Source organism: Gorilla gorilla, chromosome 1 (genome assembly GCF_029281585.2).
Source record: "Gorilla gorilla gorilla isolate KB3781 chromosome 1, NHGRI_mGorGor1-v2.1_pri, whole genome shotgun sequence".
Taxonomy (NCBI): domain Eukaryota; kingdom Metazoa; phylum Chordata; class Mammalia; order Primates; family Hominidae; genus Gorilla; species Gorilla gorilla.
In genome coordinates, this window is record NC_073224.2 from 95,883,951 (window position 1) to 95,908,282 (window position 24,332).

At 43.9% G+C, this 24,332-nt stretch overlaps 1 protein-coding gene across 3 annotated transcripts in view; it reads left to right on the plus strand.

Moving 5' to 3' along the window:
- LOC115930226 (intelectin-1-like) overlaps nt 1-19,900 on the plus strand; it is a 33,842-nt gene extending 13,942 nt beyond the window's left edge. Inside the window, exons 1-8 of one of the 3 annotated variants that reach the window (XM_031001040.3) lie at nt 9,999-10,873; nt 11,051-11,114; nt 12,380-12,478; nt 13,712-13,959; nt 14,596-14,754; nt 15,377-15,497; nt 16,671-16,774; nt 19,626-19,900. In XM_031001040.3, the coding sequence (XP_030856900.3) occupies nt 11,057-11,114; nt 12,380-12,478; nt 13,712-13,959; nt 14,596-14,754; nt 15,377-15,497; nt 16,671-16,774; nt 19,626-19,778 (942 nt within the window). In that variant the 5' untranslated portion in view covers nt 9,999-10,873; nt 11,051-11,056 and the 3' untranslated portion in view covers nt 19,779-19,900. Of the gene's footprint in view, nt 1-9,998; nt 10,874-11,050; nt 11,115-12,261; nt 12,479-13,711; nt 13,960-14,595; nt 14,755-15,376; nt 15,498-16,670; nt 16,775-19,625 lie in introns of those variants that run through there. The other 2 variants (XM_063693687.1, XM_031001036.3) reach the window with 2 other exon arrangements.
- Nucleotides 19,901-24,332: the final 4,432 nt, after the last annotated feature.

Here is a 24,332-nt window from a genome sequence, read left to right on the forward strand (position 1 = left end):
ATTCAGGGATTCAACTTCTTCCTGGTTTAGTCTTGGGAGGGTGTATGTGTCCAGGAATTTATCCGTTTCTTCTAGATTTTCTAGTTTATTTGCATAGAGGTGTTTATAGTATTCTCAGATGGTAGTTTGTATTTCTGTGGGATCGGTGGTGATATCCCCTTTATCATTTTTTGTTGCATCTATTTGATTCTTCTCTCTTTTCTTCTTTATTAGTCTTGCTAGTGGTCTATCAATTTGGTTGATCTTTTCGAAAAACCAGCTCCTGGATTCATTGATTTTTTGAAGGGTTTTTTGTGTCTCTATCTCCTTCAGTTCTGCTCTTAGTTATTTCTTGCTTTCTGCTAGCTTTTGAATTTGTTTGCTCTTGCTTCTCTAGTTCTTTTAATTGTGATGTTAGGGTGTCAATTTTAGATCTTTCCTGCTTTCTCTTGTGGGCATTTAGTGCTATTAATTTCCCTCTACACATTGCTTTAAATGTGTCCCAGAGACTCTGGTATGTTGTGTCTTTTTTCCTATTGGCTTCAAAGAACATCTTCATTTCTGCCTTCATTTCGTTATCTACCCAGTAGTCATTCAGGAGCAGGTTGTTCATTTCCCATGTAGTTGAGCAGTTTTGAGTGAGTTTCTTAATCCTGACCTCTAGTTTGATTGCACTGTGGTCTGACAGAGAGTTTGTTATAATTTCTGTTCTTTTACATTTGCTGAGGAGTGCTTCACTTCCAACTATGTGGTCAATTTTGGAATAAGTGTGATGTGCTGCTGAGAAGAATGTACATTCTGTTGATTTGTGGTGGAGAGTTCTGTAGATGTCTATTAGGTCCACTTCGTGCAGAGCTGAGTTCAATTCCTTGATATCCTTGTTAACTTTCTGTCTCGTTGATCTGTCTAATGTTGACAGTGGGGTGTTAAAGTCTCCCAATATTATTGTGTGGGAGTCTAAGTCTCTTTGTAGGTCTCTAAGGGCTTGCTTTATGAATCTGGGTGCTCCTGTATTGGGTGCATATGTATTTAGGAGTTAGCTCTTGTTGAATTGATCCCATTACCATTATGTAATGGCCTTCTTTGTCTCTTTCGATCTTTGTTGGTTTAAAGTCTGTTTTATCAGAGACTAGGATTGCAACCCCTGCCTTTTTTTGTTTTCCGTTTGCTTGGTAGATCTTCCTCCATCCCTTTATTTTGAGCCTATGTGTGTCTCTGCCTGTGAGATGGGTCTCCTGAATACAGCACACTGATGGGTCTTGACTTTTTATCCAATTTGCCAGTCTGTGTCTTTTAATTGGAGCATTTAGCCCATTTACATTTAAGGTTAATATTGTTATGTGTGAATTTGATCCTGTCGTTATGATGTTAGCTGGTTATTTTGCTCATTAGTTGATGCAGTTTCTTCCTAGCCTCAATGGTCTTTGCAATTTGGCATGTTTTTGCAGTGCCTGGTACCAGTTGTTCCTCTCCATGGTTAGTGCTTCCTTCAGGAGCTCTTGTAAGGCAGGCCTGGTGGTGACAAAATCTCTCAGCATTTGCTTGTCTGTAAAGGATTTTATTTCTCCTTCACTTATGAAGCTTAGTTTGGCTGGATATGAAATTCTGGGTTGAAAATTCTCTTCTTTAATAATGTTGAATATTGACCCCCACTCTCTTCTGGCTTGTAGAGTTTCTGCTGAGAGATCCGCTGTTAGTTTGATGGGCTTCCCTTTGCGGGTAACACAACCTTTCTCTCTAGCTGCCCTTAACATCTTTTCCTTCATTTCAACTTTGGTGAATCTGACAATTATGTGTCTTGGAGTTACTCTTCTTGAAGAGTATCTTTGTGGCATTCTCTGTATTCCCTGAATCTGAATGTTGGCCTGCCTTGCTAGGTTGAGGAAGTTTTCCTGGATAATTTCCTGAAGAGTGTTTTCCAACTTGGTTCCATTCTCCCTGTCACTTTCAGGTTCACCAGTCTGACGTAGATTTGGTCTCTTCACATAGTCCCATATTTCTTGGAGGCTTTGTTCATTTCTTTTTACTCTTTTTTCTCTAAACTTGTCTTCTTTGTTCATTTCATTAATTTGATCTTCAATCACTTCATTAATTTGATCTTCAATCACTGATACCCTTTCTTCCACTTGATCAAATCAGCTACTGATGCTTGTGTGTGTGTGTCACGTAGTTCTCGTGCCATGGTTTTCAGCTCCATCAGGTCATTTAAGGTCTCCTGTACACTGCTTATTGTAGTTAGCCATTCATCTAATCTTTTTTCAAGGTTTTTATCTTCTTTGCAATGGGTTTGAACATCCTCCTTTAGCTTGGAAACGTTTGTTATTACTGATCTTCTGAAGCCTTCTTCTCTCAAGTCGTCAAAGCCATTCTCCATCCAGCTTTGTTTTGTTGCTGGCAAGGAGCTGTGATCCTTTGGAGGAGAAGAGGTGCTGTGATTTTTAGAATTTTCAGCTTTTCTGCTCTGGTTTCTCCCCATCTTTGTGGTTTTATCTACCTTTGGTCTTTGATGATGGTGACGTACAGATGGGGTTTTGGTGTGGATGTCCTTTCTGTTTGTTAGTTTTCCTTCTAACAGTCAGGACTCACAGCTGCAGGTCTGTTGGAGTTTGCTGGAGGTCCACTTCAGACCCTGTTTGCCTAGGTATCACCAGCGGAGGCTGCATAACAGCAAATGGTGCAGAACAGCAAATGTTGCTGCCTGATCCTTCCTCTGGAAGCTTCGTCTCAGAGGGGCACCTCTCTGTATGAAGTGTCAGTTGGCCCCTACTGGGGGGTGTCTTCCAGTTAGTCTACTTGGGGGTCAGGGACCCACTTGAGGAGGCAGTCTGTCCGTTCTCAGATCTCAAACTCCATGCTGGGAGAACCACTACTCTCTTCAAAGCTGTCAGATAGGGACATTTAAGTCTGCAGAAGTTTCTGCTGCCTTTTGTTCAGCTATGCCCTGCCCCCAGAGGTGGAGTCTACAGAGGCAGGCAGGCCTCCTTGAGCTGCAGTGGGCTCCACCCAGTTCGATCTTCCAGGCTGCTTTGTTTACCTACTCAAGCCTCAGCAATGGTGGACACCCCTCCCCTAGCCTCACTGCCGCCTTGCAGTTTGATCTCAGACTGCTGTACTAGCAGTGAGCAAGGCCCCATGGGTGTGGGACCCTCTGAGCCAGGAGTGGGATATAATCTCCTGGTGTGCTGTTTGCTAAGACCATTGGAAAAGCACAGTATTAGGATGGTAGTGTCCCGATTTTCCAGGTACCATCTGTCACAGCTTCCCTTGGCTAGGAAAGGGAAATCCCCTACCCCTTGTGCTTCCTGGGTGAGGCGATGCTCCGCCCTGCTCCATGGGCTGCACCCACTGTCCGACAAGCCCTAGTGAGATGAACCCGGTACCTCAGTTGGAAATGCAGAAATCACTGATCTTCTGCTTCACTCACACTGGGAGCTGTAGACTGGAGGTGTTCCTATTTAGCTATCTTGGTGACTCCCACACTTTGCCACTTTTTGATGGTGTTGTTTTCTTCTTGTAAAATTTTTTAAGTCCCTTATAGATTCTGGCTATTAGACCTTTGTCAGATACATAGCTTGCAAATATCTGTGGGTTGTATGTGTACTCTGTTGATAGTTTCTCTTGCTGTGCAGAAGCTCTTTATTAAATACTGTAATTAGATCCCATTTGTCAGTTTTTGTTTTTGTTGCAGTTGGTTTTGGTGTCTTCATTGTGAAATCTTTGCCAGGACCTATGTCTAGAATGGTATTTCCTAGGCTTTTTTCTAGGGTTTTATAGTTTTGGGTTTTACATTTAATCTTTAATTGATCTGTCTTTAGTTGATTTTTGTATATGGTGTGAGAAAGGGATCCAGTTTTAATCTTCTGCATATGGCTGTCAAGTTGTCCCAGCACCATTTATTGAATAAGGAGTCCTTTACCCTTTGCTGGTTTTTGTCAACTTTGTCAAAGATTAGATGGTTGTAGGTGTGTGGCTTTATTTCTGGGCTTTCTATTCTGTTTCATTTGTCTATGTATCTGTTTTTGTACTGGTACCCGGCTGTTTTATTTACTGTAGCATTTCACTATAGTTTGAAGTCTGGTAATGTGATGCCTCCAGCTTTGTTCTTTTTGCTTAGGATTGCTTTGGCTATTTGGGCTCTTTTTTCATTCCATATGAATTAAATTAAATTAAACTAATTAATTTCTTTGAGACAGAATCTCCCTCTGTCACCCAGGCTGGAGTGCAGTGGTGTTATCTTGGCTCATTGCAACCTCCACCTTCTGAGCTCAAGCGATCCTCCTACCTGAGTAGCTGAGATTACAGGCATGTGCCACCACAGCCAGCTAAGTTTTGTATTTTGAGTAGAGACAGGGTTTTATCATGTTGCCCAGGCTGGTCCCAAACTCCACCTCCTGGGCTCAAGCAATCCTCCTACCTCAGTCTCTTGAGTAGCTGGGATTACAGGCATGCGCCACCACACCCAGCTGAGTTTTGTATTTTTGTATTTTGTATTCTGACCTCAAGTGATCTGCCCACCTCAGCCTCCCAGTGTTCTGGGATTACAGGCGTGAGCCACTGCACCCAGCCAAGAATGTCATCAGTAGTTTGATAAGAATAGCAATGATTGTGTAAATTGCTCTGGGCAGTATGGCCATTTTAACAATATTGATTCTTCCTATCCATGAGCGTGGAATGTTTTTCCATTTGTTTTTTATTGTCTCTGATTTCTTTGAGCAGTGCTTTGTAATTCTCATTGTAGAAATCTTTCACCTCCCTGGTTGGTTATATTCTTAGGTATTTTATTCTTTTTGTGGTAATTGTGAATGGGATTGCATTCTTGATTTGGCAGTTAGCCTGGACGTTGTTGGTGTATAGAAATGTTACTGAGTTTTGTACATTTATTTTGAATCTTGAAACCTTGCTGGAGTTGCTTATGAGATCTAGGAGATTTTGGGCAGAGACTGTGGGGTTTTCTAGGTATAGAATTATATTGTTTGCAAACAGAGACAGTTTGACTTCCTTTTTTCCTACTTGGATGCCTTTTACTTCTTTGTCTTGCCTGATTGCTGTGGCTATGACTTCCAGCACTGCGTGGAATAGGAATGGTGGGAGTGGGCATCCTTGTCTTGTTCTGGTTGTCAAGGGGAATGCTTCCAGCTTTTGCCCATTCCATATGATGTTGGCTGTGGGTTTGTCATATATGGCTGTTATTATTTTGCAACATGTTCCTTCAATGCCTAGTTTGTTGAGGGCTTTTAACATGAAAGCATGTTGGGATTTTGTTTTTTAAATTTGGTTCTAGCAGTCTCCTAGAATACCAAACGCTTTCATTTAATCATTTAATCTCTAGTAGACCCTGGTTATAGATCCACTTGAGGTCTATTCTTGGAGTTGTAAACATTTTATCATTCTGTCTTTCAATAAATATCTTCTGAATCCTGTCATAAGCAGTGCAGTGTGTAAGTATACTTTAGTATGTAGCAGAAGGGCTTATGTAAAACAAGGGGGCTTTTGCACAGGCCAAATAGGAAAGTAAAAAAATCCATAAAGAATAAAATATGGGTGCTATACACACCTGTTGATTGAGTTTGGGGCTTCCCAGCTGAGGTGAGCTGCTGATGGCAGTGGTAGTAAAGAGAAATCCAGGTTTTTGAGATAATCTTTCTTAATGATAATTACACCTTTCACATATTCATGTACATTCTCATTTTGCTCTTGTCATTTCACTCCTCACAACAGTCCTGTGAGGTTGAACTTGTTACTCACATTTTTGTTACTATTATTTTTTGAGATGGAATCTTGCTGCATTGTCCAGGCTGGAGTGCAGTGGCGAGTTCTTGGCTCACTGCAACCTCTGCCTCCTGGGTTCAAGCAATTCTCCTGCCTCAGCCTCCCAAGTAGCTGGGATTACAGGTGCACACCACCACGGCCAGGTAATTTTTATATTATTTGGTAGAGATGGGGTTTCACCGTGTTGGCCAGGCTGGTCTTGAACTCCTGACCTGAAGTGATCTGCCTGTCTTCGCCTCCAAAGTGCTGGGATTGGAGCACTTGTTTTCACATTTTACTGACATGAAAACTGAAGTCCAGAGGGATGAAGTGGTTTGCCCAATGTCACATGTCTAGTACATGATCTTGGATTGGAGCTCAAGTCTGTGGGCTTGCAGGAAGTTCTCATTCCAGAGTACCAACTCTATGCTAACGTCAGAGCTAGGATTTTTTCACCAAATCTAAGGTGTCATTAATAAAGTGCACCATTGTTTTATGTACCACTCAAAATGAAATACAAACTGATATGCCATTGAATGAAGGATGCACTCAATATCAGAGATATTAAAGTGTTAGACATAGTTTTATAGGAAGCATACATTTTATTTGGACTGGGCACAGTGGTTCACATTTACAATCCCAGCACTTTGGGAGAATGAAGTGGGAGGATCACTTGAGCCCAGGAGTTAGAGACCAGCCTGGGGAACATAGTGAGACCCCATCTCTAAAAAAAATTAAAAAATTATCTGGGTTGGTAGCATGTGCCTGTAGTCCCAACTACTCAGGAGGCAGAGGTGGGAGTATTGCTTGAGCCAAGGAGGTCAAGGTTACAGTTAGCCATGATTGTACCACTGCACTCCAGCCTGGGTGACAGAGCAAGACCATGTCTAAAAAAATAAATAAATAAATAAATAAATAATCGAATATTTGTCTTGGACCTAGTTCTATTTCCTTGTGTTAAAATATCTGGAAATATATAGTTCAATATTTTCTCTCCACAAATAAATAAAGTATTAGCTTAACAAATATGGTGCCTCATAAACCTTTTCTTAAGAACTGCTGTGAGAAACATGTAAACAGTGAAAAGGTCATGTTATTGTGTCAAGATAATAATGGGCATAAGGGATGTGGCAACACCGGGCAGGAAGTGATCCATTCCATTGTTGAGGGAGAAGAGGCATGAGTGACATTTATGCTCAGGAAATTGAGGAATGACACTGGGACAGAATTGGCAAAGCAGGTATTGAAGCATCAGAGGAAGTTTGTCCTGGATCAGTGATTCCAAAATGTAGTCTGGGGGCCAGTGCTACTCTAGAATGACCCCCCCACCACAAGAGTGTTTTCATTGGTTTGTAGCAAAATGAGAAAAGTAAGAAAAAATATTATTTTTCATAAAACTAAATTTATTCAAGCTGAAATTTATATTTATTTTGAGACTATGTCTTTCCTGTGCTGTCATTGATATATATATATATTTGTGAAATCAGTTGTATTTCTACATATAAGCATCAAGCAATTAGAAAATAAAATTTCAAAAATACATCATTTATAATAGCAACAAAAACATCAAGCACTGCCAGCGTGGTGGCTCATGCCTGTAATCCCAGCACTTTGGAAGGCCAGGGGTGTGAGGATTGCTTGAGCCCAGGAGTTTGAGACCAGCTAGGGCAACATAGTGAGATCTGATCTCTACAAAATATAAGACAATTAGTTGGCCATGGTGATATGTACCTGTGTTCCCAGCTACTTAGGAGGCTGAGGTTTGAGAATCACTTGCCTGGGTGACAGAGTGAGACCTTGTTTAAAAAAAAAAAAAAGTCAAATACTAAGGAGCAAATAACAAACGATGCACAAAATCCCTATAAGGAAGCTGTAAGATATGAAAAAGCGATAAAAACACAAATAAATGAAGAAACAGGCCATGCTCAATATTTTAAAGACATAAATTATTTCTAAAATGATCTATAGATTCAATGTAATTCCAATAAAATCCTAAAGGGTGTGCGTATGTATGTGTGTGTGTGTGTGTTTGTGTGTGTGTGTGTGTAGAGGCAAACGACCAAGAATAACCAAAAAAGAAGAACAAAGTGAGAAGCCTTGCTCTGCTGGATATCAAGACATTTTATAAATCTAAAATATTTGGGCCAGGCACGATGGCTCATGTCTGTAATCGCAGCACTTTGGGAGGCTGAGTTGGGTGGATCACAAGGTCAGGAGTTCGAGACAAATCTGACCAACACGATGAAATCCCGTCTCTAATAAAAATACAAAAATTAGCCAGGGGTGATAGCACACACCTGTAATCCCAGCTACTCAGGAGGCTGAGGCAGGAGAATTGCTTGAACCCGGGAGGCGGAGGTTGCAGTGAGCCAAGATTGCACCATTGCTCTCCAGCCTGGGCAACAGAGAGCGGCTCCATCTCAAAAAAAAAAAAAAAGAAAAAAAAATCTAAAATATTTGGAACAATGTGGTGTGGACACAGGAAGTGCTGATTTCCATCTCAGGCCAGTGATTACTTTTTGGGAAGGCAGAGGTCTGTTATCTGGAAGCAGCATATGGGAAGATTTTGGGTGCTGCCAAAGTTTCATTTCTTGGCTAGGATGATAATTACACATCCTATTTGGCTTTTTTGTAATTCATTAAACTGCATATTTAATGTCATATCTTTTTCTGTATGTGTAATTTTACAATAAAGCTTCGCCAAGGCACTTGGAGATGTAGATGGGGAGCTGGACTGAGTTGGTGGTGAGGGGCTTTCTTCCACACTCTTCTATCTTCATGCACATCCATACTGTCACATACGTACCTATACTCTCAGCACTTTGGGAGGCTGAGGCAGGAGGATTGCTTGTGCCCAGGAGTTCGAGACCAGCCTGGCCAACATGGTGAGAACCCATCTCTACAAAAAAATACAAAAATTAGCATGGTGTGGTGGTATGTGTCTGTAGTCCCAGGTACTTGGGAAGCTGAGGTGGGAGGATCACCTGATCCTGGGAGGTTGAGACTGCAGTAAGCTGAGATTGTGCCACTGCACTCCATCCAGCCTGGGCAACAGAGTGAGACCCTGTCTCAACATAAATAAATATCTCAACATAAATAAATAAATAAAATAAAGAGAAACTGCTGTCAAGCAAGCTTGGATCTTGCCCTCTTTCTCGATTTTCTATTTCATGAAGTAATAGATTTACTTTTTAGAAAAGCCACTTTGAGATGGGGTTTCTATTAGTTACACTTAAAAAGAACCAGACTAAACTAAATGAATGTCCAGGGCAGTGGGGTTTGGAGGAAGTTGTGTGGGGAACAGATTCAAGAGAAAGTAAGGGTAGAATCAATGGGATGCAATCACTGATTGGATGACGATGGTTAGAAGAGGTAATGTCCCTAAAATAGATGTACCATTTTCTCAGTCTATTAGATGGCATCATGTACCACTAATGATGATGCATGATGATATTAAAGATGTTAAAATACAAAAAAAGTGTCTTAGAATCAACTAAAGACATTACCAGAACTATAAATTTTCTTTTTTTTATTTTTGCAAATATGTTACTGTTTTATTAAGCCATTAAGTTTTCAGGTGGTTAGTTACACACGGTAATGAACAACTGAGGGGATGTTTAATTTTTTTTGCTAGATCTTGAGCCCTTGTTGTTAACTTTATAAACACGTATTTACTATTGTAAACTGTAAACTTAGAGACCTCTTTTTAATTTTTATTAATTTATTTATTTTAGATGGAGTTTCGCTCTTATTTCCCAGGCTGTAGTGTGATGGTGCGATCTTGACTCACTGCAACCTCTTCCTCCTGGGTTCAAGCAATTCTCCTGCCTCAGTCTCCCAAGTAGCTGGGATTATAGGTGCCTGCCACCATGCCCAGATAATTTTATATTTTTAGTAGAGACAGGGTTTCACAATGTTCATGAGACTGGTCTTGAACTCCTGACCTCAAGTCATCCACCTGCTTCAGCCTCCCAAAGTGCGGGGATTACAGGCATAAGCCATCGTGCCTGGTGAGACCTCTATTTCTAAGAGGTTGTTGTTTGTAAATATGAAAGCTGAGTATGTTCATTTTGTTACCTATACTGATGAGTTAATTTAGTTTCTAATAGATTTAATTTTATTTAATTAATTATTTTCCAGATACACAGAGCAAATAGCTTCTAATAGATTTTAAATTTACAAAAGTATAACTTTTTTTGCAGTTTTTCTTCTTGGGTGCTATTTTATTTTCTCCTATTTTTAAAAAATTTTTTATTTTTTTTTTGTGTTTTGTATCTCTTTCCCCTCCCTTCCTTTTTATCACATTATTCAGAAATGATCACTTTCCCATCTTGTTAAAATTTCCTTTTTCTATTTCTATGAATTGATAATTATGGCCAATGTTTGATTTCATTTTATTTATTTATTTATTTAGAGATACAGTCTTGCCCTGTTACCTAAGCTGGAGTACAGTGGCATGATTATAATTCACTGAATCCTCTATCTCCGGGGCTCAAGCAACCATCCCGCCTTGCCTCAGTGCCAGCTGAGACTACAGTCAAGTGCCACCATGCCATGCTAATTTTTTAATTTTTATTTGTATTTTTAGTAGAGAAGAGGTTGCCCTATGTTGCCCAGGCTGGTCTCAAACTCCTGCATTCGAAGCGATCCTCCTGCCTTGGCCTCCCAAAGTATTGGGATTTGAGCCAACGTGCCAAGCCAACAGATGCTTAATTTACAGAAAGTTTTTATTTTGCAAGAAAGGCACAAAACCCCCAAATCAACGCCAACTCTTGTTAGTCTCTTCGTCTACTTGTTTTGTTTTCATGGACCTTGACACAGGTTCATGAAACCCCCAGATCCGGGAACAACGCTAGTAGGTGTTATATAGGATTGGTTTTTTCCTTAGAACCTGTTAATTCCACTGCATAAATAACCTCCCTGAGATAACCAGAAGCCTCCCCTGCACTGGGCATTGTGCCAGGGGAGGGTGAGGCTGGAAACCTGGGTTTGACCCTGCTAGGCTTTCTCCATAAAGCTTTCAGCCCCTCATCCCACATCAGGAGCGTTTTCGGAGAAAGCTGCACTCTGTTGAGCTCCAGGGCGCAGCGGAGGGAGTGAAGGAGCTCTCTGTACCCAAGGAAAGTGCAGCTGAGACTCAGACAAGGTCTGTGAGTTGGGGGAACCCTGTTTTCAGCTTAGGTCTGCTTTTGGTCTCAGAGATGTGTGAAGTTTAAACAAAAGGCAAGGGGTTTTGGAGTCTTTATAGGACTGCACAGGGGTGGGGCAGGGATGTAGAGAAAAATGATGGCCAAGATGGTGACCTTCATCTTGCTTTCTTTAGATTACAATGAACCAACTCAGCTTCCTGCTGTTTCTCATAGCGGCCACCAGAGGGTGGAGTACAGGTGAGTCACGCTGCTAGGGACAGCAGTTCCTTCAGCTGGATGGCTTCCAGGATCCTGGTCTCTCCCAGGACACAGAGCGTGTCTTTGAGATGCACAGAAGCCGGCTTGCATGTAGACTGAGTGCCGATTTCTGGTCTCTGGCGGGATCTGGCCTGTGGCAGTGAGGGTGTTACTTGAGGCATGTCCTGGATCCAGGCTCTGTGCTTTTGTGTGGCCCTGAGGGGGCTGTGGTAAGAACTGTGTCACCTTCCAGCCACTGCCCACTCCTGTGGCCTTGGCTGTGGGATTTCCACGGGAACTACATGGTCTGCTTTGTGCCTGGAGAATGTTCTCTCCACAGTCTTCCTCTCTATAACAAGAATAACAATGACATTTTAAAATTTGTATTTTTCTTCACTGTTTTAATTTTTTTTTTTTTAAAGAAAAGGCTGTTCAAAATATCTTCTTACTTCATCTTTGCAAAAGCACTGTTTATTAACTGTGTTTTAGGTATGAGGAAACTGAGGTCAGTCACCTCTGACCTCAAAGCTTTCCCCTAGACTGTTCGAATAGTTTGCAGACTTTTTGGAGTAGAGATTAGTCTCACCACTCCCTGCTTCACACCCCATTTTTCAGCCATATTAAGCAGCTTGTAGTTCTGCAGCTGGACTATGCTATATGTTTTTTATTTCTCTAGGCCTTTGGATATGCTGTTTTCCCTGCCTTGGATTGTCTTCCTACTGATAAATCATGTTTATTCTCTCAGAATAAGCTAAGATGTCACCCGGACTGGAAGGTCTTCTGTGACTAATACATGAGACAACCCCTCTTGCCTTCTTCTCCCAGGCAACTGCCCTGCTCGCTCTCTGGCCTTTCCATTCTCCACTGTTACCTCGGAGTCTTTCTTTTGTTCTTTGAGTTTGTCTTTCTTCTACCATTTATTCTCAATACAATTTTCTGTTGACTTGTCAGCAATTTCCTCTAGAGGCAAGCTTTTGCTGGGGAAGTTTAATGTCTTTGATTACTCAGTGCTTAGGGCAAGACCCAGCACAAGGACGGGTCATGTGGCAGGAGGCAGGCTTTAAGCCTGTGCTGGCTGTCGGGTGGGATGGGCTGAGTGGATGTGATGCTGATGGGCTGAGTGGATATGACACTGGCTGTCTCAGGCCTTACCACCCGGGCAGCGAGGTTCTGCTACAGTGGTGGAATGAGTGTGGGACTGGTGATAGGAGAGGGTAGGTTTTGTGTCAAACCAGGAATGAGAATAAACCCTGTGTATTCCCTAGATGAGGCTAATACTTACTCCAAGGAATGCACCTGTTCTTCATCTTCATCTCTGCCCAGAAGCTGCAAGGAAATCAAAGACAAGTGCCCTAGTGCATTTGGTGAGTGATGAAACATTCAAACAGAGCTCAGTCAGGGTATCAGGATTATGTATTCTATGAGTCTTTTTGTCTTTTAGTTAAAAAAGTTGTGGTAAAGTATATGTATACATATTACAATTTGCATAAGATTTGCCATTTTAAGCAATATTAAGTGTGCAATTCAGTGGCATTAATTACCTTCAAGGTTGTGCAACCATCACTGCTATCCATATGCAGAACTTTTTCATCATCCCAAACAGAAACTCTGTACTTAATAACATGGAGGGGCCGGGTGAGGTGGCTCACACCTGTAAAGTGCTCACCCAGCATTTTACGAGGCTGAGGCAGGTGTATCACTAGAGGCCAGGAGTTCAAGACCATCCTGGCCAACACGGTGAGACCCTGTCTCTACTAAAATATAAAAATTAGTCAGGTGTGGAGCGCACATTTGTAATTCCAGCTACTTGGGAGGCTGAGGTGGGAGGATCGCTTGAACTCGGGAGGCAGAGGCTGCAGTGAGCCGAGATGGTGCCACTGCACTGCAGCCTGGGCAGCAGAGTTTGGCTCCATCTCAAACACAAAAACAAAACAAAACAAAACAAAAAATAACATAGAGTTATTAAGCAATAACTCCCTTCCCTTAGTCTCTGGTAGCTGCATTCTACTTTCTGTCTCTATGAATTTGCCTAGTGTAGTTACCTCATGTAATTGGAGTCATATGGTATTTGTCCTTTGGTGTCTGGCTTACTTCACTTAGCACAGTGTTTTGAGGGTTTGTCCATGCTGTAGCATGGGTATTTCATTCCCTTTTATCCACTGTAGATACATATATGCACACACACCATTTTTGTTTATTCATTCACCTGTTGGTGAATATTTGAATTGTTTCTTCTATTTGGCCCTTGTGACTAATGCTGCAATAAACACTGGTTTAAAAGCATCAGCGTGAGGCCCTGTTTTCAATTCTTTTGGGGATAGACCTGCAGTGGAATTGCTGGGTCATACAATAATTCCATGTTTAACTTTATGAAAAATGTCACTGGGATTTTATACAATTCTGTGTTCTGCCTCAGTTACAGGAACATGATCTTCTGAACTCAGGGAGGCCCCAGTACCCCTGGGAGCACTTAGTGATGTGACTCAGGACAGGAGCCTTTAGGCCATGTCTCTGGTTCCTAGGGCCTTTCTTGTCATGGGGCTGAGATGAACCCTCAGCTCTCAGACAGGGAGGCTCTGGGCTGGTTCCCTCTACAGATGGCCTGTATTTTCTCCGCACTGAGAATGGTGTTATCTACCAGACCTTCTGTGACATGACCTCTGGGGGTGGCGGCTGGACCCTGGTGGCCAGCGTGCACGAGAATGACATGCATGGGAAGTGCACGGTGGGCGATCGCTGGTCCAGTCAGCAGGGCAGCAAAGCAGACTACCCAGAGGGGGACGGCAACTGGGCCAACTACAACACCTTTGGATCTGCAGAGGCGGCCACGAGCGATGACTACAAGGTTGGTGCCACTTCTTACCCACTCGTGTGAGGGTGAGGAGTGGAGTGTGGCTGGCTACAAGCCTGCAGGAGGGATGGCTGGAAGGTAGGGATGTGGAATGGGCTGGAGAAGAAGAGAGAAATACTTGCGCCTTTTTTTTTTTTTTTCTTGAGAGGGAGTCTCACTCTGTTGCCCAGGTTGGAGTGCAGTGGTGTGATCTTGGCTCATAGCAACCACTGCCTCCTGGGTTTAAGTGATACCCTGCCTCAAAAGTAGCTGGGATTACAAGCACCCACTATCACAGTGGGCTAACTTTTGTACTTTTAGTAGAGATGAGGTTTCTCCATGTTGGCCAGGCTCGTCTCGAACTCCTGACCTCAAGTGATCTGCCCACCTTGGTCTCTCAAAGTGCTGGGATTACAGGCATAAGCCACCACACCCAGCCAACTTACACTTTGAATCACAACTTCCTCCTAACAAGGCTGTTAGGGCCCTGGGTGTGGTGGGATCATCGGCTGGGAGTGGGGTGTCTGAGTATGGTTGGCCATCTGCTCACCTGGAGTCCAGAGCTCTCAGTCCAGCTGAAGTTGCATGTGTGGACCTTCTGTCTCCTGGGACTTCCTGGCCCAGTCAGGCTCAGTGTCTGTTGCTTTCCAGAACCCTGGCTACTATGACATCCAGGCCAAGGACCTGGGCATCTGGCACGTGCCCAACAAGTCCCCTATGCAGCATTGGAGAAACAGCTCCCTGCTGAGGTACCGCACGGACACTGGCTTCCTCCAGACACTGGGACATAATCTGTTTGGCATCTACCAGGTACAGAGGGCTGCTGGCTGGGACTGGTTTTCATGGGTGTACAGAGAAGCAAGTGTTAGAGGTTGGGCAGGAGTCATTTCTTAATGGGCCTCTCTCCCATGTTCTTCTAACCTAGATTTGCTGATCGCTTCTGTTGCTTCTCTTAGGAATTCTGAGCCAGGCAAGAGAAAAGACCTATGGGAGGGGTGGGGGGGCTGGGGGAGGGATAGCATCAGGAGAAATACCTAATGTAAATGACGAGTTAATGGGTGCAGCAAACCAACATGGCAGATGTATACCTATGTAACAAACCTGCACATTGTGCACATGTACCCTAAAATTTAGGGTATAATAATAATAATAAAAAAAGAAAGACCCGTGGGAGAAGACAGCTGGGGCAGGAAGAGTGTGGATGGGTTGGGGAGAAGGAGAGAGAGAATGAAGTGGTCTAGGCTGCCGCAGAAGCACACTCCTGAGTAACTGGCAGCAATGCCAGGGAAAGATTCTTATTTTGACTGGTTTTGAAGTAATCTCATTTACTGAGAAAGCATTGTTTCCCCTCTATGAATGGCAGCATCCCAGGAGATACTGGTAATGGCAAACCCAGTGTCTTTACTTCATGAATTTTTTTTGTTATTTGAAGAAATTCCCAGTGAATTATGGAGCAGGACAGTGTATTACTGACAACGGCCCGGCGATCCCTTTGGTCTATGATTTTTGCGATGCCCAGAAAACAGCATCTTATTACTCACCCTATGGCCAGCGTGAGTCTTTAATGATCCTCTGAACTCTTAGTGGGAAAGGGAATACATTCAACTATGCTAGGTAACAGTCATGCGTCGGACTGAAGCTTGGCTCTCTTCTGTGATGTTCCCTATATTGCCCCACTTGATTTGCATGGCTGCCTTTGAGATCTGAACTTTATTAACCTCATTTTAGGAAACTGAAGCACTGAGAGGTTTAGAAACTTGCGAAGATCACAAGGCATATGTGGAAGAGTCAGTAATTGGGGTGAGGAAATTTGGCTCCAGACTTTTTTTTTTTTGAGGTGGAGTTTTGCTCTTGTTGCCCAGGCTGGAGTGCAATGGTGTAGTCTCAGCTCACTGCAACCTGTGTCTCCCAGGTTCAAATGATTCTCCTGTCTCAGCCTCCCAAGTAGCTGGGATTACAGGTGCCCACCACCATGCCCGGCTAATTTTGGTATTTTTAGTAGAGACAGGGTTTCACCATGTTGGCCAGGCTGGTCTCCAACTCCTGAGCTTTGGCGATCTGCCCGCTTTGGCCTCCCAAAGTGTTGGGATTACAGGTGTGAGCCACCGTGCCCGGCCAGGCTGCAGACTCCAGACTCTTTACTCCTAACAACCCACTCTCAGCCCTGCAGGAGCTTGTTAGGACCAGGCCAGGTCCATGTGCACAGAACAGCCAAAAAATGGTGGAACTTGTTTTTTCTATTGTGAGTTTATTTTGTGTGAAGCCAAAGTTGGTAGCATAGTATGCTCTGCAGATGCTGAGCATATATTATAGAACTCAAAGCTGTTATTATTTACATTTGGGAGTTGACATTTTAAAATAAAGGAGAAAAGAAAAATGTAAACAGGAACAGAGTGGATACATCTGTTAATTTCTGCAACTCAGTCTTTGGAAATGTTCAGTGGTGATCTTCCTGCAGAGTTGAATTTCTCTTCACAAGCGTCTCGCAGATGAGGAGCCCTCTCTGAGGACCAGCTCTTCATCTCTGGGGTTGGGAAAAGGTCCCTCTTAGCTAAGTTTGAGGCCAGGATGCACCAGCAATTGGCCACAGGGGTGCTGGGCTCCACCAGTACAGCTGGAGTGTTGGGCTGTAGCCTTAGCTTTGGCATCGAGAATCTCGGGGCTGGCCTAACGGAAGCGATTTCTAGCATCTTCCTTGAATGCTGTTTTCTGCCTCTTGTTTTCAGGGGAATTCACTGCGGGATTTGTTCAGTTCAGGGTATTTAATAACGAGAGAGCAGCCAACGCCTTGTGTGCTGGAATGAAGGTCACAGGATGTAACACTGAGCACGTGAGTCTCTCTGGGACCACAAGGACCTGAGAGTAAGGTTGAGTTTGTCAGTGTGTGTTGGTATGTGTGTATGTGTTGATTGTGGTACAACTGGAGTGTGTGTGTATGTGTGTGGGAGTGTGACCTTCTCTTGCTCATTGCTGGGCTTCAGGGGCCAGTGCTATGGGCACCCTTTGTCCAGGGATACACATCCTGTCCCTTTGAGGACCAAAATCAAGGGGTGAGGCTTCAAAAGAACCATTGCTGGGTGCTCAACCTTTGTGAGAAAACACTCAATCGCTTGGAGCTGGGGTGAGGCTTGTGTGCTGAAACATTCTGTAGAAGTCTTTAGAGCTGAGAGTCCTTGAGAAACACAGGTGTTTTCCTTCATCTGAGGTTTATATTTCAGAGAAAACCTGGGCCTCCCCAACCCTAGCCATGGTTTGCCTAGATACACACTGCACTGGGGAGTTGCTGGGACAGTCCTGGACATCATCTTCTAGAAACTTCACTCAGGCCATCCCTTGTGTGGTTGAAATGTTAAGGCTCAGGGATCCTGAATGGTAGGATTGATAAATTCCAAAGATTTGAAATGGAATACCAGTTGTGTTAATCCATTCTCTCACTGCTATAAAGAAATATTGGCCAGACATGGTGGCTCACGCCTGTAATCCCAGTATTTTGGGAGGCAAGGCAGGTGGATCTTTTGAGTTCAGGAGTTTGAGACCAGCCTGAGAAACATGGGGAAGCCTTGTCTCTACAAAAAATACAAAAATTAGCCGAGTGTGGTGGCGCATGCCTGTGTTCTCAGCTACTTGGGAGGCTGAGGTGGGAGGATCTGCTTAAGCCTGGGAGGTGGAGGTTGCAGTGAGCCAAGATCATACCACTGCACTCCACTCCAGCCTGGGTGACAGAGCGAGACCGTGTCTCAAAAAAAAAAAAAAAAGGAAAGAAAAAAATATCTGAGACTGGGAAATTTATAAAGAAATGAGGTTTAATTGGCTCATGGTTCTGCAGGCTGTACTGTATGTATAGTGGCTTCCGCTTCTAGGGAAGCCTCAGGAAGCTTCCAACCATGGCAGAAGGCAAAGATGGAGTGAGGTTTCTCCCATGGCAGGAGCAGGAGCGAGAGCAGGGGAGGTGCTACACACTGTTTTTTTTTTGTTTTTTTGTTTTTTTGTTTTTTTTGAGACAGAGTTTTACTCTTGTTGCCCAGGCTGAAGTGCAATGGCATGATCTAGGCTCGCCGCCACCTCTGCCTCCCAGATTCAAGCGATTATCCTGCCTCAGCCTCCCAAGTAGCTGGGTTTACAGGCATGAGCCACCACACTGGGCTAATTTTGTAGTTTTAGTAGATATGGGGTTTCTCCATTTTGGCCAGGCTGGTCTCGAACTCCTGACCTCAAGTGATCTGCCTGCCTCAACCTCCCATAGTGCTAGGATTACAGGCATGAACCTCCATGCCTGGCTGGTGCTACACACTTTTAAATGTCCAGATCTTATGAGAAGTCACTCATTATTATGAGGACAGCATCAAGGGGCTGGTGGTAAAATCATTCATGTGAAACCACCCCCATGATCCAATCACCTCCCACAAGGCCCCACCCCCAACACTGGGGATTACAATTCGACATGAGATTTTGTGGGGACCCAGGTCCAAACCATGTCACTAGTTGAATACAGAGGATGGGCAGGGAAGTCTAGAATAACATGGTTCTCATTTGGGTGAGTGAGTGTCATTTATGAAGTCAGAGTGTCTGGATGATGAATAGGTTCTGGGTCAATGAGGGATTTGCTTAACTCTATTTTGGTCATTTGGAGCTTGAGGTTCCTGTGTAGAGATCCAAGCTGGACTTTGAGGTCTTCAGCACAAGAAGCATCTCAACAGGAGATGGAGATTTTGGGGCCATCAGTGAATTTTTAGTAATTGAGGCCGCAGTAGTCATGCAATTTATAAGGGAGAGGGAGATAGGTCCTCCACTAGGGAGCAGCACTTAGAGGATTTATGAAAGAAGAGAACAGGCAGGGGTTCTGAGCATGAATGTTCAGAAAAGTTGAAAGAAAGTCAAGACAATAATGTCACTAAAGCTAAAAGAAGAGAGTTTTTTTTTTTTTCTTTTCTTTTGAGACAGCGTCTTACTCTGTTGCCCAGGCTGCAGCGCAATGACGCGATCTAGGCTCACTGCAACTTCCACCTCCCAGGTTCAAGCAATTCTCCTGCCTCAGCTTCCTGAGCAGTTGGACTACAGGTGCCTGCCATCCTGCCCTGCTAAATTTTTTTTTTTTTTTTTTTTTTTTTGAGACGGAGTCTCGTTCTGTCACCCAGGCTGGAGTGCAATGGCACAATCTCAGCTCACAGCAAGCTCTGCCTCCCAGGTTGATGTCATTGTCCTGCCTCAGCCTCCTGAGTAGCTGGGACTACAGGTATCTGCCACCACACCTGGCTAATTTTCTTTTGTATTTTTAGTAGAGACGGGGCTTCACTGTGTTAGCCAGGATGGTCTCGATCTCCTGACCTTGTGATCCGCCCACCTTGGCCTCCCAAAATGGTGGGATTACAGGTGTTAGCCACTGCACCTGGCCCGCACCCAGCTAATTTTTGTATTTTTTGTGGAATTGGGGTTTTACCATGTTGGCCAGGATGGTCTCGAACTCCTGGCCTCAAGTGATCCACCTTCTTCAGCCTCCCAAACTGCTGGGATTATAGGTGTGAGCTAAGGAAGAGAGAGAGGTTTTTATGGGAAGGATAGATCAACACTGTCAATGGAGAGTCTGATGAGGACCAAAGAAATCACTGGATTCAGCTGTTAAGATGGCATTGGCCTCACTGGCAGATCTCTCATTACTGCCTCTTCCTCTCTTTGTTTCCCAGCACTGCATTGGTGGAGGAGGATACTTTCCAGAGTCTAGTCCCCGGCAGTGTGGAGATTTTTCTGGTTTTGATTGGAGTGGATATGGAACTCATGTTGGTTACAGCAGCAGCCGTGAGATAACTGAGGCAGCTGTGCTTCTATTCTATCGTTGAGAGTTTTGTGGGAGGGAACCCAGACCTCTCCTCCCAACCATGAGATCCCGAAGATGGAGAACAACTTACCCAGTAGCTAGAATGTTAATGGCAGAAGAGAAAATAATAAACCATATTGACTCAAGGCTTGGTGTTTCTGTGAATTCCTTTCCTGCAGGGGTGAAGCACTATAGGAAATTTCGAAAGCGTGTGTATTGTTCTGGTTGATTGTACTTCAACTGCGTGTGTGCTTGGACTGTGAGGACTCGGGAATCCTGATAGAGAAACATGCCATCTCTACTTCCCTTTCGATAGCCCTTAAAATAGCCACAGGCATACAGGCAAGGGGAAAGGAAGCATTTTATCCTAACCCTTCCTAATTCGCCCACATGGACTGATCAATTTGTATCCTCAACCTGAAGACCCGAAAGGAGAAAAGAGTCCATTTTTTGGGGGGTGCCCCAAAGAAGAAGGAGATATACCCAATATCTATATCTAGTATGTTCTAACCTTAGTGACTGAGCGTTCTCCTTAGGGAAGAATGGGCTGGCATGTTATGATGATGGTGACTCTCCTTGTGCAGTGGCTTAACCATTCCTGGGCTCCCATCTGCAGGTGCTCATTCAGAAGGAGACATGTGGCCAAATCATCCCCAGTGGGTTATTGGTACAGATAGAATGGGGATGGCATCAGTTCTTACCCGTGACTAAATATTAGGCATAATATTGTGTTTCCTGTACGATGCAAATTGGAGTATGAAAAGCCCTTGCAATTCTTTGCCACTCTAAGTGTCAATTACTTCTCACTGGTTAGAAAATGAAGTTTAAAGTTCTTAGGACTTAGAGGAATTAGAAGAGGAAGGGGAAGAAGGGAAAGAGGAAGGGGAAGAAGAAGGGAAAGAGGAAGGGGAAGAAGTTTGCTTAGAAATTGTTTGGGAGGGGCGGGGTGCAGTGGCTTATGCCTATAATCCCAGCACTTTGGGAGGCTGAGGTGGGCAGATCCTAAGGTCAGGAGATCAAGACCATCCTGGCCAACCTGGTGAAACCCCGTCTCTACTAAAAATACAATAGTTAGCTGGGCGTGGGGGCGCATGCCTGTAATCCCAGCCATTTGGGAGGCTGAGGCAGGAGAATCGCTTGAACCTGGGAGGCAGAGGTTGCAGTGAGCTGAGATCACACCACTGCACTCCAGCCTGGCAATAGAGCTAGACTCCATCTCAAAAAAAAAAAAAATATCTGGGATGGTTATCTTTGTTGTTTAAACTAGATCTATTTGGACCTGGGTTAGAAATTGTTAGTATTCTCTCTAGAGCCTTTCTTTCTTTAGTTCTTTCTACCTTTTTAATAACTTGTTTTCTGTCATCTGTTCTTTCCTGCCTTCTCTCTTACCCCTTGTCCCCATTCTCTATCCTGAAACACAGACGTCTCTGTCCCTCTTCACTCTCAGATGCCCTTCTTCCAACTAGAGGAGACAAACCTGAGTATGTTTTTATCTCTGGTTGGAGTTCCCCTGTATGTGAGTCACCTTTTGTGTGCCAGACACTGTTGGCTGGGAGTGCACAGACAGTGGTGGGAGAGAGAGGTGAACAGTTTTTCTCTTTTATAGATTCCTTTATGAATTAGTTCCAACAATATTCATTGAGTGTGTACTAGTTCCTGGGCTAAGTGCTGGGGATACGGTGATAGAGAAGTGATAGAGAAGACAGATGAACCCAATTCTAAAGCTGCAGGTGGTGGAGCCCAGGGGCCCTTCAGGTGCAAGGTGATAAAGTCTCCCATGAGAGCTTCCTGTGGAGCTGTGGAAACACAGGAGAGCGATCCCCAATCCAGAAAGGCATGTTAGTGAAGACCTCTCAGAGAAGGTGGCTTTCCCTTAATTCTCCCTGCCACCTCGGCGTGACCACAGAGATCTCTGAGCTGGGAAAGTTTTCACCCGTCATTGTTTTCATTGTGCCCCACATCCAGAGAGTGAGGTTTTTAAACGTCTATGCTCTGGAAATAGATGGAATTAGTCCAAATCCTAGCTCTCTAAACGGATCTGACCCTTGAAAAATTTTTCATGTATCAAAGTTTCAGTTTCCTTATCTGTAAACTACAGATAAGAGTAGTAAAGTCCTCACATGTGGTTTTCATAAAAATTAAATGAAATAACACGTACAGCCTTTAAAAGGGTACCTGGCTTATAGTTACTGCTTGATATATATTAGTTATTGTTGTTATCTTTTGAGACAGGGTCTTGTTCTGTTGCCCAGGCTGGAGTGCAGTAGTGCGATCTCAGCTCACTGCAACCTCTGCCTCCTGGGTTCAAGCGATTCTGCTTGATCTCAAAGTCCTGGCCTCAGGTGATCCACTCACCTCGGCCTCCCAAAGTGCTGGGATTATAGACATGAGCACCATGCCCAGCCTCTCTTTTCTTAAAATTTTATTTTATTTATTTATTCATTTTTTGAGACAGAGTCTCGCTCTGTCACCCAGGCTGGAGTGCAGTGATGCAATCTCAGCTTGTTGCAACCCCCACTTCCTGGGTTCAAGTGAGTCTCCTGCCTCCACCTCCCAAGACTACATGCACATGCCACCATGCCCGGCTAATTTTTAATTTTTATTAGAGACAGGGTTTCTCCATATTGGCCAGGCTGGTCTCAAACTCCTGACTTTGTGATCTACCCACCTCGGCCTCCCAAAGTGCTGGGATTACAGGCATGAGCCACTGCGCCTGGCCTTATTTATTTATTTTTGAGGTGGCGTCTCCTTCTGTTGCTCAGGCTGGAGTGCAATGGCATGATCTCGGGTCACTGCAACCTCTGCCTCCTGGGTTCAAGTGATTCTTCTGCCTCAGCCTCCTGAGTAGCTAGGATTACAGGCACCTACCACCACACCTGGCTAATTTTTGTATTTTTAGTAGAGATGGTGTTTCACCATGTTGGCCAGGCTGGTCTTGAACTCCTGACCTCATGTGATCTGCCCACCTTGGTGCCACTGTGCTTGGCCTAACATTTTATTAATTTTTTTTTTTTTTGTAGAGATTGGGTCTCCCTATGTTGCCCAGACTGGTCTCAAACTCCCGCGCTCAAGCAGTCCTCCTGCCTTGGCCTCCCAGAGTGTTGGGACTACAGGTGCCCAGGCCCTTCTTTCTGTTTGTGTGATGTAATCTTAAATTTTCTCCATTGTTAAATCAAGTTTAATCTACAGCTGCGTCCGTACATATTTTAAGTTTGGCCTAAAGGTTTCTCTGTACATCACAAACTATGGCGTAAATGTAAGTATAGATAAATTATAGTCTGCTCTTGTGCCAATCACCAAGTTTTGGCCAATCAAATGTGGCTAAATGTTCAAATTAGGCAAATGCCAAGCTATAACCAATGCAGCTGTTTCTGCATCTCACTTTCATTTTCCATATGTCATTTTCCTTTTTCTGTCCATAAATCTTCCACCATGTGGCCCTGCTGCAGTCTCTGAGTCTACACTGGCTCAGAAGGCTGCCTGACTCATGAATCATTCACTGCTCATTAAACTCTTTTAAATTTAATTTGGCTGAAGTTTTTCAGATGGTGTCAGAAGTGGGATCTGAAGTAGAGCTTCTCACAACCCCCAGGAGTGCTGAGTGACCAAGCAGGGATCATGGGTAAGTTCTCTCTCGGATTCTGAAGCTCCATAGATTTGTGTTTTGAGCTCTCTGAGTTTCTTTGAGCAAATTTCTGATCCAAACTTGGTTTAGTAGTCATGATGGAAATCACACTGGGTCCAGGACCAGATTGGATTCAGTAATTAACTGATTAACTGGCTTGGATCTAGTTGCAGGTCTCTTACATCTGACTGGGTCAGAAAGAAACAGGTAGTAAATGGCAATATTGCAGGGGGTGTAAAATTTGGCTTTTGGAAATTTGCATGGATTTTTGTGTTCCACCCCTTTGCTTTTCTTGCCTGGCTCTGTCGCCCAGGCTGGAGTGCAGTGGCAGGCACTCCAGTGGCATGAGGTGAACCTGCCTCCTAGGTTCAAGTGATTCTCCTGCCTCAGCCTCCGGAGTAGCTGGGATTACAGGCATATGCCACCATGCTCGGCTGATTTTTGTATTTTTAGTAGAGATGGGGTTTCACTATGTCAGCCAGGCTGGTCTCAAACTCCCAACTTCAGGCAATCTGCCCACCTTGGCCTCCCAAAGTGCCAATGAGCCACTGTGCCTGACCTGTAAAGTTTTAATTAATGAGTAAAAGGATTCATGAGGCTAGTCTTAAGCTGTAGCAAATCTGGTGTACTTTGTGCTATGAATCTGTCTTTCTGCATTGTTCTGTCATAAAAAGGGGTATAATAAAATAGAATGTGGGCCTAGGACCCCCATAAGCTCACTGTTCAGGCCATTATGGCAAACTGGTCAGTTAGAAACTTTGCTGAAGATCCCTGAAACAAAAAAAGCTGGATGAGGTTTCCCTCTCTTCTTGTTTAATGTTATTGGGAGCTTGACCTTGTAACCACATAGCAATACTTTCTCTTGGTCTCCCCAGTCCAGGGAACAGGAATTTTGGAGTTCATGTCAGTTAGCTCTACATATTATTTTGAGCATTTAAAAGCCATTTGAAG